Source organism: Pecten maximus, chromosome 3 (genome assembly GCF_902652985.1).
Source record: "Pecten maximus chromosome 3, xPecMax1.1, whole genome shotgun sequence".
Classification (NCBI taxonomy): Eukaryota; Metazoa; Mollusca; class Bivalvia; order Pectinida; family Pectinidae; genus Pecten; species Pecten maximus.
This window is the reverse complement of record NC_047017.1, coordinates 21,418,248-21,433,799: the sequence shown is the minus strand read 5'-3', so window position 1 is coordinate 21,433,799 and position 15,552 is coordinate 21,418,248. Positions and strand designations below refer to the sequence as shown.

Genomic DNA, 15,552 nt, shown 5'->3' with positions numbered 1-15,552 from the left:
CAATTAATTCATAGGTAAAATGTCTTATTCAAAACTTTCTCGCAAGACCCAAGAATGTTAAAGGTCAAAATCAAGTGGCGATTATTGTTTGTTGTTGTTGTTGTTGGTAAGATTAACCAATACAGATCTATATACCACATAATGATTTACAAGTCAGGTACAATGTATAATCCTCATAAGTGTAAGTGTATAACATTATATAAACAAATAAATAGACAACATAACAACAGAAAACATTAATTCATCTTAAATAATTTATTATCACAGTTCGATAGATACATAGACACATTAATAATAGTTACAGAGATATATCTTCTCTTTGATATACCCCAACAACTATACAGACACCAGATTGTTCTTGTTCTTGGATCCTTAGTCACATTGTGTAATAATCAACATGTCCCCTACATACAAAAAATGACAGGATATGAGATGTTGTGCTCGGTATGCTTACCATATGTCAAAACATTTTAGGTAGCACTCCATTTGGCATACTCTCATCCATTTTGACTGTGCGGTATTCCTTAATGAATGTTATAATTAGTAGATGTTGCAGGTCATCACTTTCAGAAAATACGTTAACTATTCTCTGTAACCATGCAAATTGTTGAGCAACATGTCATACAAAACACAGTGCCTGGATTGTCTTTCAGCAACACACAGGCATGTTTGAAGTCTTATGGCTGCGTTGGATCGCTCTTTACAGAGTCCTCTGTAGCCGAGCCTGTTGATGTGATTCCTCCTGACCCTGGGGTGCTGGAGGCTGCATCTCCTGCGGTGGGGATGTTTGGTCAGGTGGGGCCGCTTGTGGATGAGAGATCACCACAGATGGGGTGTCCCTGGGGAGGTTGTACCCCCTGTATAGGGTCAGACTGATGTGAGTCTGTCTGGGGCGACTGTGGGGTGCTGTCACCAAGACGAGTATAAATAGCACTCCTCATGGCATTGAGAACAGTTATAGAGGCAAGGAGACACATCGCTGTATCCTCATAGCCTTGGTCCTGGAACAACTCTACCAGGCTGTCCCACTGGACAGAAGTTGTGAAGGAGTCATCCAGGACAGCTGCCTGGAACTGGTTTATCTTTGGATCATCTGGAAAACAGAACGGGTACAGTTTATAATTAGGGTTAACTGGGTAACACAAGTTTATAACTAGGGTTAACTGGGAAACACAAGTTTATAACTAGGGTTAACTGGGAAACACAAGTTTATAACTAGGGTTAACTGGGAAACACAAGTTTATAAATAGGGTTAACTGGGAAGCATAGCAGTTACAGTTTATAACTAGGGTTAACTGGGAAACACAAGTTTATAAATAGGGTTAACTGGGAAACGCAAGTTTATAACTAGGGTTAACTGGGAAACACAAGTTCATAACTAGGGTTAACTGGGAAGCATAGCAGTTACAGTTTCTAACTAGGGTTAACTGAGAAACACAAGTTTCTAACTAGGGTTCGCCTGGAAACACAAGTTTATAATTAGGGTTAACTGGGAAACACAAATTTATAACTAGGGTTAACTGGGAAACAAAGCAGTTACAGTTTATAACTAGGGTTAACTGGGAAACACAAGTTTATAACTAGGGTTAACGAGGAAACACAAGTTTATAACTAGGGTTAACTGGGAAACACAAGTTTATAACTAGGGTTAACTGGGAAGCATAGCAGTTACAGTTTCTAACTAGGGTTAACTGAGAAACACAAGTTTATAACTAGGGTTAACTGGGAAACACAAGTATATAATTAGGGTTAACTGGGAAACACAAGTTTATAACTAGGGTTAACTGGGAAACACAAGTTTATAACTAGGGTTAACTGGGAAACACAAGTTTATAACTAGGGTTAACTGGGAAGCATAGCAGTTACAGTTTCTAACTAGGGTTAACTGAGAAACACAAGTTTATAACTAGGGTTAACTGAGAAACACAAGTTTATAACTAGGGTTAACTGGGAAACACAAGTATATAACTAGGGTTAACTGAGAAACACAAGTTTATAACTAGGGTTAACTGGGAAACACAAGTTTATAACTAGGGTTAACTGGGAAACACAAGTTTATAACTAGGGTTAACTGGGAAACACAAGTTTATAACTAGGGTTAACTGGGAAACACAAGTTTATAAATAGGGTTAACTGGGAAACACAAGTTTATAAATAGGGTTAATTGGGAAACACAAGTTCATAACTAGGGTTAATTGGGAAACATAGCAGTTGACAAGAAAAAACCCAGGTCTGGGTCAGGGCCAGTAGATTCAGTCTATGGACAAAATATAGTGACTACTAGCCTGATTGGCAAATACAAAATTTCTCTCTTTATCTCTTTCTAGAGTAATTCAAAATAACACTAAATCAGTTTAAATAGATCACGCTTTTTCACTTTATAACTAACTTTTGGAACTTAAACTTGCTCAAAAGACCAGTAACACTGATTTTTTTTCTCCTGCTCTAAATGATAGAGAGCATTAGTCCTTTTAGACTTACCAATTGATGGTCGTTTTTGTAGGTCCTGAATGAAAGGTAACACCAGATTGTATTGGTTCTTCTCTAGAACTACCAGTAAGACCAGTCCAATGGGCAGGGCACGGCTGCCTTCACCGTCCTCCTCTACAAGGGCGTGCATCAACTGGACAGACGGACAGATCCGAAGTACGGACATAAACTGGTCTCGTGTGAACGGCATCTTGTGCCGAGCATGGTCCATTCCAGCATGGATACGTCCTTGTTTCAGAAGACACACCACTGTCTGTCGGTGAAGCTGTAACTTACTGAACACATTCTGGGCGAGAGCCTGGCTACCACATCTACATGGCACGTTACACTTACAGTGGGAACTAATTCTGTCACCTAGATCCTCCGACAGAGTAAGTCTGTAAATACAACAGGCAGATACTGTCTTAAATGATTGCAAACTAAAAATGTAACTTTGTTATAAACACCATGAAAAATCTTCATTGTAGGTATATATATAATAGTTTCACATTTAATCAATATATTGATAAACAATCTACTTTCAAGGAATGTGGTAAGTACATATGTAGCCCTAGGACAGACAAACTGCCATACTTTTTTTTTTAATTAATTAAATCAGATTGATGCATAAGAAAAAAAAAAGTTTTTGCTTAAATAACTTATTCTTGTCATTAATTACTTTTGAAGGTTTATCAACTACATTATTTAATATTGTATATATGTATATGAGATAGGGGAAAATCCTGCTACTGGCTAATTCTAAAGGGGTGATAATAGACGATTTATCAGGGACACAGCCTGCTGCCAGATCAATGACAGAAGATTGATGGAAGAGGAACTTATCTAACAATTAATGTATGTACCTTCAAATTTTTTTTTTTTTTTAGTATATTTAATTTTTACTTAACCAATACTGACCTTTCTTGTGAGATCCAGTGAGATAAGAGGTCCAGTCTGTTCTCACCCAGGGCACACTCAACACAATCCAGAGACAGAGTGTCGTTAGGCTTCATACCGATAGCCCCGACTGATGACATCACAGCCTCACTGAAGGCCAGAAGGGGCGTCCGACCATTAACCCGGACCTTGACATCTGAAACCACATACAAAACTGTTAACAGGTAGTACGTATCAACGTATCAACGTAAAATACTAGTTCACTTGGACCTTCCCATCTGGAACCACAGAGCATACAAAACTTTCTTACAGTTAATAATATGATTGATTTTAAAATACTATCACAGAGAAACCTGTTTTATCTGACCTATCATATTACTGTTACATCATTTTGTATATGAAATAAAACCTGTGTATTCTGACTACCTCTTTACAACAATATGTTATATTCCAGAACTTATAATTGCCGGTTAAGACAGGTTTCAAAATACACATTTAATATCACTTCCTTGAAATAACATACACTATAAAACATCTGCACTCTGTTAAACATAGAAACGAGTTATCTTTATAATCAGCAAATGACTGCTTTACCCTATTTATCTCAAAACTCTGAAATTACCTCTAAACTTGGCGAGCGTGGCAGATGTCCTTAGGATGCCCTTGGGACTGTTGGCAGCGTGTATGGCGGCCTCCTCATACTTTCCGTCCTCAAAAAGCTCATTAAATTTCTCAATATACTCCAACATCATCTCTGCCTCCTTCTCCCTATTTGGATCATCATCGTCGAAGGATGACTTAGATGCTGCGGCTGCTGATCCCTCCCTAGCCTCTCCCTGGTTTTGGTCTGGAGCAAGTTCTGTAAATTTTCACATCACAGATTGGTACAGGTTAGTTACATAAATACCATCACTTCAGTGTACTAATGACAATTACACAGGTAAAATGACTAGATATCATGTACAAGTTAAATTACGTATATTTTATACCCAAGTCATTCTCATAGCACAAAGGTCAATTGCTTAAGATACAATATTATCATGAGAGGCAGAAGGATCATTTAGACAGTTTTTTTTTTACATCTGTACCATTAAATGTCCTCAAAAATGGTTTGCTAGAATAAGCAGAGAAAATTTCATCTTTTCCAGATTTGATTCAGAAAGTTTATCTATGATAAAATGCTTTAAAAGCATACATATATACAAAGCTGAAAATTACATGGTAAAAATTATTAACTTGAGGAATTTACCTCTAAAGCAAACATTCGATAATAAGGAATTAATGTCTGTTTTTATTCGAACCAATCATTAAACAGAAGACAGCAATGAAATAAAATCTTCTGATGAATTTTGCTTCAGAAATTTAGAAATTAAGGAATTCAGAAATAAATTCCGATAAATAACATATACAAATATAATTAACATGAACAACAATAGCCTACAATGTATTGTCTATTATTGCCTATTGTGTTCTAACTATCACCCATCATCATCATCATCTATTGTGTAATCTTATCTACGATTGCCTATATAATAGAGCATACTTCCAACAGTATTACTTATAGCCTGTGTTTCTATTGCAAAGCAATATACATCTATATATCTATAAAGTTATTTAGCTGTAGCTGAACATTCCCACTAGTTTTAACTACGGCTATCTTAAAGCTTTTATAAAACAAGTCTAGGCTACACAGGTTTTCTCATGCTCTATATAACATGTTTCCCTCTCCAATACTATGGTCACTTGCTCTGTCTGTCATCACAAGTCCCCAACCCATCACATTAGTTAATCGAATAATTTACCATTAATTAATATTCTTGTAAAAGAATTAATTTGAATTTAATTTAAATTGTTTGAAATTAACAGAGTATATATAGGTATGATATTCTTTGAGGAGTTAAATTTAATGTTAAGTAAAAATGTGAGTTGGTGTATTTACAAGTGATGGCATTGTATTTAACAAGTTGACACAAACAGGAGGGATCGATACTGAAATTATATATGTATAGAACGTAACGTGGCAAATATGTAGCGATACATAACTTTGAGACAGAATGATTTGTCCACAAAAAACAAACTGTACGTGAAGTTGACTGACAACAGTAACCACCAATACAACACAACATGAAACAGTAATCCTAGATCTGCAGCTCGACAGATAATCTTATCGTAAAATAAGAGTTGTCTCCCCTTGAATAAATTTTAATGAGATTGTGTGCTGCGCTGAATCTAGTATTACCTACAGTTGAGAGTAAAACGCCTAAGCAGCTCTCTGCGACAGTCCTGTGTGCAAATTAAATGCTGTCGTAGGACATACAGTATAGGCTGTGTTATTTCAGTGATGTGGATTTATACAGGACGTGAACATTGGTCTGGTGAACTCAGAACAAGAAAACTACAGCATACACAAATGGCTATAGGGTACCTGTTAAATCAACACCAGCGTTATATCTGTAATTCAGACGGTTACCTGCAAGCAAAACCAGGCCAAGCAGTGTTATAGCCAATATCTGGGGTGTCAACACAAATGAATCACACTAAAAAAATACTCTCTTATCCAGGAACAACAGAGCACACATACCTATACATTAGTCTTTTCACCATGTAAATCCACAATAAATAACTTCATATAAAATTATAAATTGCCTTTTCACCAATTATTATACTGTTCATGTTTTTACTATTTTTCCTTTCACCATATCAATCATTTTCTTACCATTTGCTGATCGTTTGATACGAGTCATGCGCTTCACTGTACGTTTGACTTAACAAGGAAAAGATAGTTATTTTCTCATGTTGTTTGTCTCATATTAAAGAGTTACTTTCTCATGTTGTCCGTCTCTTGTCATAACAGAATACAGTAAAGCTGTTATTGCCCAAAAGATAAGAGTGTTTCTCCATTTCTACATCATCGATACCCACGGTTGATTGATCTACACTAGTGCGATCAACCGTGGGATTATGATGATGCCATTTCTACAGCAAAATAAACAAAAAATCTACTCTCAAGACTAGTTCACACTGCGCTCACATCTAACAAAATTGGACAGGAGTTCATGTTGGAGTAACTGCTGTTTTAAATTATATACAGTGTAAATGTCACTCATTGACTGTTTTTTTTCAGGAGTTTGTGTTGCCACAACATGAAAACTTGCTATCCAGAACACTAGCTCCTCATTCTTCCTGTACAACATAGCTTACTTTGTAAAATTCTGATTTCACATTATATTTGATTAAAATAAAAAAAAAACTTGATTTTCTCTGCTAGTAAAATGTTGAATTATGCTTGTCTTTATGTCACCATAACTTAACGTTGAAACCTCCTTAATTTAAGCTCCAACAGGCTCTGAAAATTTCTTTCAAAAACATAAATTTATAAATTGATAACCCTTTCAAGATAATTAAAGTATGCTAAATTGAGATGGAAAATCAAAAAAAAATACATTAAATGTAAAAGTGGCTGAGCTTATTTTAAGCAAGGTTCCAAGAGAATATCTTTGAGCAAGATAAAAACAATGATAATGTAACTCCCAACTGTAACAATTGATAATTTGTGGTATTTAGTAAAAAATGTTTTCTTTCATTAATCATTTGACTGATTGGCTAACAAATCTGTGATAACGTTTTCTGTTATGAAATCAGGAATTTTGTCATCCACTGAATAGCTGTATTAAAGTACATGTGGAAATCACCAATTTCTTTTTGAAAGATGCACATCCTTCCATAATTCCTTTGTGATTCCATAATGCTCCATTCTGTTTGATAAACAAAACTGTAAGTCATATAGTTCAACAATCAGGAACAATACTACATCCACTACGAGAGTGCAGTGGATGTGTCCTCAGATAATAACCGACGGCTTATTACTAGGTATAGTAACCTGTCATAAAGAAATCAAACTGAAACGCTCTCTCTCTGCTGTGTTACTGATATGATTGCAGCAGTCCCAATAAAATTGGTTGATTTAGCTGAACATCAACAAGATTGAGTGAGGGCTTCATATTACAGCAGCTTTATTAAAATGACATGAATTTCCTTAAGTATCAACATGAAGCACATATAGGCTTTGGAGAGATTAAAGTACTGAATTTCATATCTAGGTCAAATTAATCGTGAAAAGTAATTGATAATGATTAGAAGTATTTAATAGAATGATTCATAAAAAAAAATACAACTTGTTCAAGATTTATATGGCATGGAAACCTCCTACTTTAATCATGAACTGAATTTCAAGATGGCAAATGGTGGCCATATTGAATTTCAGATCTAGCTGAAAATTGAACTGGTCAAATTTGAGTTCATGAAACAATTAAAGAATTCATTGAACTGTCTTTATGAAAATTGTGCTGACGACATCAACAGAGTGAACATTGCATGACACTTTGTGGGTGATACATATAAATGATTAGCTGATTAATACATTTGATACACTAGAATCATACAAACATCTACAGTTTTACAAGGTAACAATTCTGTTTATATATATTATAACTGAAAGGGTGTTAAAATGGTAGTGATAAAGCATCCTTGGCACAGGTGAAAATTGCACAATCGCTTATTTATGATAACGCAATATTCACCTTGGGCCGTGGATGTGATACAAGTTTGGAAATAGAAATATATATAAGGTAATGAAATTTAATCCACACTGATATAGAATTAAGTGTTAGATAAGACATTTACTACTAATATGAAAATTGTGTACTAACAGTGACAGATTGCAAATTAAATATCACTAAAAACAGAGAAAAGATTTGAAGAAAAACAATTTAAAGATGTACTATTAATTCTATTAGATATGTAGTACAACACACAATGTAAGTGTTAACACTATGTTATTTGACAATGATACTTTACCTTTTTCCTGAATCTGCAGTCCTGCTGCATGTGAGAGTGCGAAGAAGACAGCATCACCCACTGTCTGATGTGGGGGTTTCACTCGGTTGTAGGCTTGGGCAGCCTCTACAGCTATTTTTAGACGATGCTGCTTGGCTCGGTACAGTTGACCTTGGAGGGCGAGTTGATCCCTATATAGGACTTTTTCATCAAGCTTCTCTTTGAGTTCCACTTTATAGGATTTCTCGACATATCTCGTCCTTAAACTGATGTCTAGTTCCTTTAACTGTCGGTCAAGCTTTTCTAAGTCTCGATACAGCAATGAAACATTTGTGGATTCTTCCAGTGTTAATCCTGTGACATCACAAACAAGAAATCAGCAACAAATTAAATCACTTTAGTAACTATGAATTTGTAAACCTAGACTCATATTAAGTGTTCAATGCCGATCATATACATGTGTATACAAACACAACTGAACAATCAGCCAAAACTTCATATCAATGGATGTACAAAAAACTAACCAGGTATGAGACGGTGATCCTTCTTGAATTCTCGTTTTGGTGGCTCTGTTACCTGCCTTTCAAACTCTTCCTGTTCCTTACGTTTGGCTTTTAAATTCAGCAGCTGCTTCTGAAGTCTGTCATTGTCTTTCTCAATGACTCCAATCCTTAATAAATGACATAAAACAACAACTATCAACTCACAGTCATCATATCAAGATGCCATATTGTTTTGGCATCAAAAAGCAAAAACTATATATACAATTCAATATACTGTTATACATTCATATTCCATTTTGCTTTAATTGTTTTCATTATATAACAATCTATTCCTCCAACATTAATGAACATTACAGGATCAATGATATTCACCTTTCCTCTAGTTCATCACCCCTCTTTTTATAATTCCTGATAGTTGAGGGTTCAGATGCCATGGCCTTGAGTTTGCCATGGAGAAAGACAGACTCCCTCTGTCCAGATTTTATCACCTCAATGGTGTCTTCATACTCCTTCTTCACTGCTGTCAGCAGAGGTTTGTAGGCCTTCACATGTTCTATTATCTTCAGAGATATCAAAGAAGATAGCCAATGGCTAAATTTTACAAAGCACAATATAATTTATCTTAGTGGCAGTTAGCTACACTGCAGAACAGTTTACACAAAACTACACTGAAGACAGCACAATTAGGTATAAGTATATGTAAAGATGAGACCCTAATGAATCGTTTTAATATTAGAATACACTTTTCCATCATTTGTTGTTAATTTCTATAACTTTATTTAAAACTAATTTAAAACCAAATACAATGTATACCTCATTGTACAATGATATACAGTATATTGTGGTTATATAAATGAAAAATATTTTGATGATTCAATTTCAACACATTATACACTATATATTCCCTCCATGATTTGAATTATTTGGAAAAACAACTGTTTTATCTTACTCTGTTAAAGACAGTTTTGAAGATGATGTAGCGCTGCTCATCTTCCTCTGTATTAATCCTTGCCATCTCATAGTCGATGTACTCGCTGAGATCCTGAAGGAATCGTCTGTCAACTTCATTGGTTATGATAGGTGGTATCTTAGGGTACTTAGAAGTGGGAGTGGAGGATCTGGACGACATCCTGAAACCAACAAAAAAATCAAACTTAACCATGAGATAATTAACATGGGATCTTGAAAAGATCTCAACCTTCTTCCTCCGCCATTATACAGGACAACATAATGATACCTAAATGTAGTTGAACCTATTTCTTATCTAGTAGCCCTATTGTCTAAATAAAATGTGTAAAGTAAAAATAGGAACGAGTAATGTAAAAGCATCCTAATGACATGGAATGAGTTTGTGGCTCAATATATAGTAACCTCTCACTCTCTTAGAAAAAGCCCAGTTAATCCCCGTCATTATGAGCTAATAAGTTGACACTGTAAGCTCTACGTTTACTTTACTATCATTCACAAAGTCTTCGTCCCAAGAAAGATAACGACAATCCACTTTCTTTTACTCCAATGCTCCACTCAGTAGGCCTGCTGTACGTATCGGTATAATGTAGGTTTCTTGAAGCATGCATAGGGAAAGTTTCCAAAAAACGTCATACGTTGCAATGGTTTAGAAATTAAATTGGTTTCTACTTACGTCTATGTGTATGTTCTATTTGACAATGACAGCATACATAACGAAGAAATGGTGAACTCTTCTCAATATACACCAAGGGCACTGACTATCTGACGGTGGTCGCCATTTTCAAACAACTCGTAGATAGGAAGTGACGTCATTGATACGGGCATTTTCAAGATGGAAGAGATCGGCTTGCCACAAGAAAAGGTAGTGGAACAATATCAATGTATTTATGTGAATGGTAGTGTTTCTGTAATATGTTACATGTCTGTTTTAACAATAAACATGTGAGTTTTGATTATGTATGTTTTTATAGTTACCGTGATTTTTAGTTCATTAGTTTTCAGTACATGTGATTATGCAGTGTCATAACACCCCCCCCCCCCTTACTTGCCGGTTTCCAATCCGTCCGGGACCCATGGAATGCATAGAGTAAAGGTTTATACGTATACCACGAAGTGTCCTTCGTATAAAATACCATAGATAGCTAAATCAATCAAACTACATAACATGGATTCAAACGAAACCCAAACCACATGAGCATGCATATAAAATGTTTTTTTTAAATTAATTAATTTAAATACAGTACAGTTATGAAGATATTCCAATCAAATACAGGTCCTTGGGTGCTGCATACACATTTCCAGGTATTTTTCTTCTGGTTATATGTCCAGTATAAAAATAAGATTACCTGTAAAAATGAGCTTTCTAGGAGCATTGTTGCTGTTGGAAGAAATAGACAAAGCTTTTTTGGAGCATTATAATGTTGCTGTTGGAAGAAATAGACAATGTTAATTTGTTTTTTTTGTAGGAGGATTCCACAGTTACCGAGTCCAGGCCAGGGACTTCCCAGACAACTAGTCATTTTGACTCACTTGATGTAGATGTGGAGGATCTCTATGTCAAATACAAAGTGAGATTAAGTATTATTTTGTAAACTAGAATTATGTAATTATAAGGCTATCAAATGCAAGCAGCTGTGAAACTACTAATGTCTCGCTCAGTTGGTATATCATTCATGGTTTTGTCATGTAACTGAGTGCAGACCTATGAAAAAGTATATGTAAATGAAAAAGGTATAACAACAACATGACATCATATTATTACTGCATTTAATTCATCAACAATACCTGGAAAGTTACCTAACATGAATTGTTACATTTTTTTGGTATTAAGTAATTTCAATAAGATCTTGTAGGAAATCTTTTATTTATCAACCTTTTATGAATTTCCACTTCTGTTACATGGTAGAATATTATATTCAGGAAAACAAATTTATTGTCAACACAACAAATATAAATAAAGTATTTTATTGCATTGAAAATTATCAAAATTTGTTATTGATAAAGATTTCCAGTGTAGTGAGCTTATAATTATAGCAAAAAATTATATTATTTAGTAGGAAAATAATAGAAGTTAATAAATGATATTAGATATAAACAAAGAAAACACATTCTGACTCACTGTCACATATATAGTGACTATTTGTTACATATAGTAATACAATGTCTTTGTTCCATAGAAATTGAAACGGCAACTAGAGTTTTTGGAAGTACAAGAAGAGTACATCAAAGATGAACAAAAGAACCTGAAAAAGGAATATTTGCATGCACAAGAGGAAGTAAAGAGAATTCAGAGTGTGCCTCTGGTCATTGGCCAGTTTTTGGAAGCTGTTGACCAAAACACAGGAATAGTTGGCTCAACCACAGGTCTGTGCATTGAAATAATGTCTGTGAATGACAGTTTTGGAATTTTAACTGGGTATTCCAGATCTAGAGATGATGGTTTAATTATAAGATGAAAATTAGTTTCTATTGTAATGTATCTAGGGGTCGAAATTAACTTTTTTTATCAGTAGCAATTCATTGCCAGTGCCTAAAATTTCCACTAGCAAAATGAAATTTTGAACTAGCAAACTTTATGGTAGTGTTTTCGTTAATCTTAATACATTCTAAGTAAAGTAAGAGAAAATACAGGTATCCCAACACTTATCAGAAAAAATTTCATTCGTCATAAAAAGCATAATTTCTAATGTTGGTATCTATTTTCCACACACATTTTCACTATTTCTGTTCATGTATCACATATATGAACAGATTGTATGGGAAAACCTACTAGCAAAAATTTGCGATTAGACAAAATTTCAACTAGCATTTCCTGCAATTTAACTGGCATTTTGCTAGTTATATAGAGTTAATTTTGAACCCTGGTATCTAATTATTTTTGATCAGATGTTACTGAATTGGTTACCTCTTTGCTGCTAGCCTTTATTTTGTGTTGTAGCATTTTGATAATGAAAAATGAAGTCAGGAACAGTATTTCTGTGTTGGATACTGTTGGTGAATGAAACTAACGAAATAAATGATTTCAATAATGTTTGGAATGTGTTTATTTTTTCAGGTTCTAACTACTATGTGAGGATATTGTCCACTATTGACCGTGAGCTGTTGAAGCCCTCGGCCAGTGTAGCATTACACAAACACAGCAATGCCTTGGTGGATGTTCTTCCTCCAGAGGCTGACAGCAGCATCACCATGCTTTCAACAGGTACAGAAAAATATGAAAATTGTAACCAGTCAATTTAGGTCACCTGAGACTATTTCTCAATGGCCTTTTATGATCACCTATTGTCCCGTGTTGTGTATCCTATGTCGTCTGTCGTGCATCACAAACAATAACGTTTTCAACTTCTTCTAAAAAACCAAGAGACCCAGGGTCATGATATTTTGACTAGTAGCATGCTTGAAGAGGGGCAACCAAGTTTGTTCAAATCAATGACCTTGACCTATCTTTAAAGCCACACTGGTCAAATATATTCAATTCTTAATTTAAAAACATCAAATATCAGTATATATTTCAGAACTCAGGTGACCGTTAAGGCCAATGGGCCTCTTGTTGTGTGTTGCTCATGTTAAACACATCCAATTTCTTATATGTAGGTTTTGTAAATGTCTTTCTTGAACTGATTTATATATAATTTTTTGCACACAACTTATTATACAAGTTTTTTAAAGAGCTTTTGTTAGCTGTTGAAATACTAGATAAATTGTCAAGCGAGATGTGTTTACTTGTGAGCAGATGAGAAGCCAGATGTGCTGTACTCTGACATAGGCGGTATGGACATACAGAAGCAGGAAGTACGGGAAGCTGTTGAACTGCCACTCACTCACTTTGACCTGTATAAACAGATAGGTATAGACCCTCCACGAGGTGTCCTCATGTTTGGACCCCCGGGTTGTGGTAAAACTATGCTGGCCAAGGCTGTCGCTCATCATACTACAGGTGTGTATTGTGATACACAGTACCAGATTGAGCTAAAATGTTGCACACTGAAAGTAGACTTATTAATATTTCAATATTTATTTGTATTTTTCTTCAAAATGTCTTATTTCACATTTAATTCTTGACATGAAAATTGTATCACCCTTTAAATTACACACAGATTCTACCATATAATTTATGTATTTAAAAAAGTAACCGATGTTCAAACTTTTATTTGCTGAGCTTGCCTATATTTTTCAGTGTTTAATTGATCACAGCACTCTTTTGTTATCGTAACCAAGATTTTCTCCTAGCAATATATCTATTTCCCTTGTATGTTACAGCGGCATTTATACGAGTGGTTGGATCAGAGTTTGTACAAAAATACCTTGGAGAGGGACCAAGAATGGTGAGAGATGTGTTCAGACTGGCAAAGGAAAATGCTCCAGCCATTATCTTTATAGATGAAATTGATGCCATTGCTACCAAACGTTTTGATGCCCAAACTGGAGGTTTGTATTTCAAGGTCTTTGCATCACAAGTGAAAAAACAAATTACTGGTCTCGGTGATATCTCATTGCAGTATACTGGAGAGAGATGTGTTGATTCATGAATTTTATTTACACTTTAGTAGTCTAAGAATAGTACATTAAACATGAGTGATATTTTAATCAGTATTAATGTCTAACATAGAGTTTTAATTTGTTGATGATAAGATCACATTACAAAATGTTGTTATTTGTTATTTAAAGTCTTCATATTCTTTCAATTTTACAGGTTATATGTATTCAGGAGCACTATGAAATGTTATGACATTCTGATATTACAGCTGACCGAGAGGTACAGAGGATTTTACTCGAACTGTTGAACCAGATGGATGGTTTTGATCAAACTGTTAATGTAAAGGTAAAGATATTTCTCATCATTAGTACTGAGATTTAAATATTTTCCATTTAAACGCCATTTAAATTTGTGTGGCTGTGCTATGAAGACAGTAAAATATTATCTGAAATTAATTTCATTCAAAGATATTTTAAATATTTAACTGTGTCCGGAAACATGTTTATAAAAACCACCAGGTAATGTTGTACATATATTATGACATTAACTTCAGGTAATCATGGCTACAAATCGAGCAGACACATTAGATCCAGCTCTTCTACGTCCTGGTCGTCTAGACAGAAAAATTGAGTTCCCTATACCAGACAGACGACAGAAGCGACTCATTTTCTCCACCATTACCAGTAAGATGAATCTGAGTGAAGAGGTTGATCTGGAAGACTATGTCGCCCGTCCTGATAAAATCAGCGGTGCTGACATCAACGCCATCTGTCAGGAGGTCAGTGAAGTCATGGAAAGAAATAAAACCTTTCTTTTATCTTATAATGTTTCATTTAACTTCACTTAAATTGTGTCCATTCTGTGTTAGGAAATCTTTTGCAATGCAATACATTTTAAGAGTAATCGTTGTTTAAAATTCATTCATTTCTTTAAGGTTGATCTTTGGCCTAAACCATTCAAACTAGCTATAATTGTAATTCAATGCATCTTGCATCATTATTTAGAGTATGCCAAATGTCTTAAGTTATATATCATTTTTGTTTGCAGGCTGGTATGCAGGCTGTGAGAGAGAACAGATACATCGTGTTAGCTAAAGACTTTGAAAAAGGATATAAGAATAATATAAAGAAAGATGAAACTGAACATGAATTCTACAAGTAGTGACATTTGACCAAGGACCGGAGATTTGGACATCTCTAATATTAGTGGAAGGGCAACTTAACCCTTAAAAGTGCTGTACATTTACTTAATTAAATCAATGTTTTTTGTAAATGTGTTTTATGTTACTTGTGTCAGTGGAAGCGATTTCATTGCAGAATTGTCAAGGCCAATTTTAACTGCCAACCATCTCTTGGTAGTTGGCGAACAAGTCATTGTAACAGATCGTAACTTTAAAAACTT

General features: G+C 34.8%; 2 protein-coding genes across 3 annotated transcripts; one reads left to right on the top strand and one right to left on the bottom strand.

Moving 5' to 3' along the window:
* Positions 1 to 240: 240 nt before the first annotated feature.
* LOC117323551 (clathrin heavy chain linker domain-containing protein 1-like) lies at positions 241 to 10,464 on the bottom strand. Of its 2 annotated transcripts, XM_033878835.1 has the most exons (10): positions 10,348 to 10,464; positions 9,655 to 9,835; positions 9,078 to 9,265; positions 8,727 to 8,872; positions 8,224 to 8,556; positions 5,792 to 5,836; positions 3,989 to 4,225; positions 3,388 to 3,562; positions 2,482 to 2,867; positions 241 to 1,093 (listed from the first exon to the last, which is right to left on the bottom strand). In XM_033878835.1, the coding sequence occupies exons 2-10, from the start codon at positions 9,832 to 9,834 to the stop codon at positions 792 to 794; spliced, it is 1,992 nt and encodes a 663-aa protein (XP_033734726.1). In that variant the 5' UTR covers position 9,835; positions 10,348 to 10,464; the 3' UTR covers positions 241 to 791. The 2 variants fall into 2 exon arrangements, with proteins under 2 accessions (XP_033734726.1, XP_033734727.1); XM_033878836.1 differs by lacking the exon at positions 5,792 to 5,836.
* Positions 10,419 to 15,423, top strand: LOC117323552 (26S proteasome regulatory subunit 6B). Its single transcript, XM_033878837.1, has 9 exons — positions 10,419 to 10,536; positions 11,141 to 11,242; positions 11,852 to 12,038; positions 12,730 to 12,876; positions 13,408 to 13,611; positions 13,935 to 14,102; positions 14,420 to 14,496; positions 14,705 to 14,929; positions 15,199 to 15,423. Exons 1-9 carry the CDS (start codon positions 10,507 to 10,509, stop codon positions 15,310 to 15,312), a joined length of 1,254 nt encoding a protein of 417 aa, XP_033734728.1. The 5' UTR covers positions 10,419 to 10,506; the 3' UTR covers positions 15,313 to 15,423.
* Positions 15,424 to 15,552: the final 129 nt, after the last annotated feature.

Excerpts from the sequence above, each read along its gene's own strand:
- LOC117323551 (XM_033878835.1), bottom strand. The coding sequence starts at position 9,834 with ATGTCGTCCAGATCCTCCACTCCCACTTCTAAGTACCCTAAGATACCA. Across the intron at positions 3,563-3,988 it reads CACGCTCGCCAAGTTTAGAG|ATGTCAAGGTCCGGGTTAAT; the intron begins GTAATTTCAGAG and ends ATGTGGTTTCAG. Across the intron at positions 1,094-2,481 it reads ACAAAAACGACCATCAATTG|ATGATCCAAAGATAAACCAG; the intron begins GTAAGTCTAAAA and ends TCTGTTTTCCAG.
- LOC117323552 (XM_033878837.1), top strand. The coding sequence starts at position 10,507 with ATGGAAGAGATCGGCTTGCCACAAGAAAAG. Across the intron at positions 13,612-13,934 it reads TGTCGCTCATCATACTACAG|CGGCATTTATACGAGTGGTT; the intron begins GTGTGTATTGTG and ends TGTATGTTACAG. Across the intron at positions 14,497-14,704 it reads ATCAAACTGTTAATGTAAAG|GTAATCATGGCTACAAATCG; the intron begins GTAAAGATATTT and ends CATTAACTTCAG.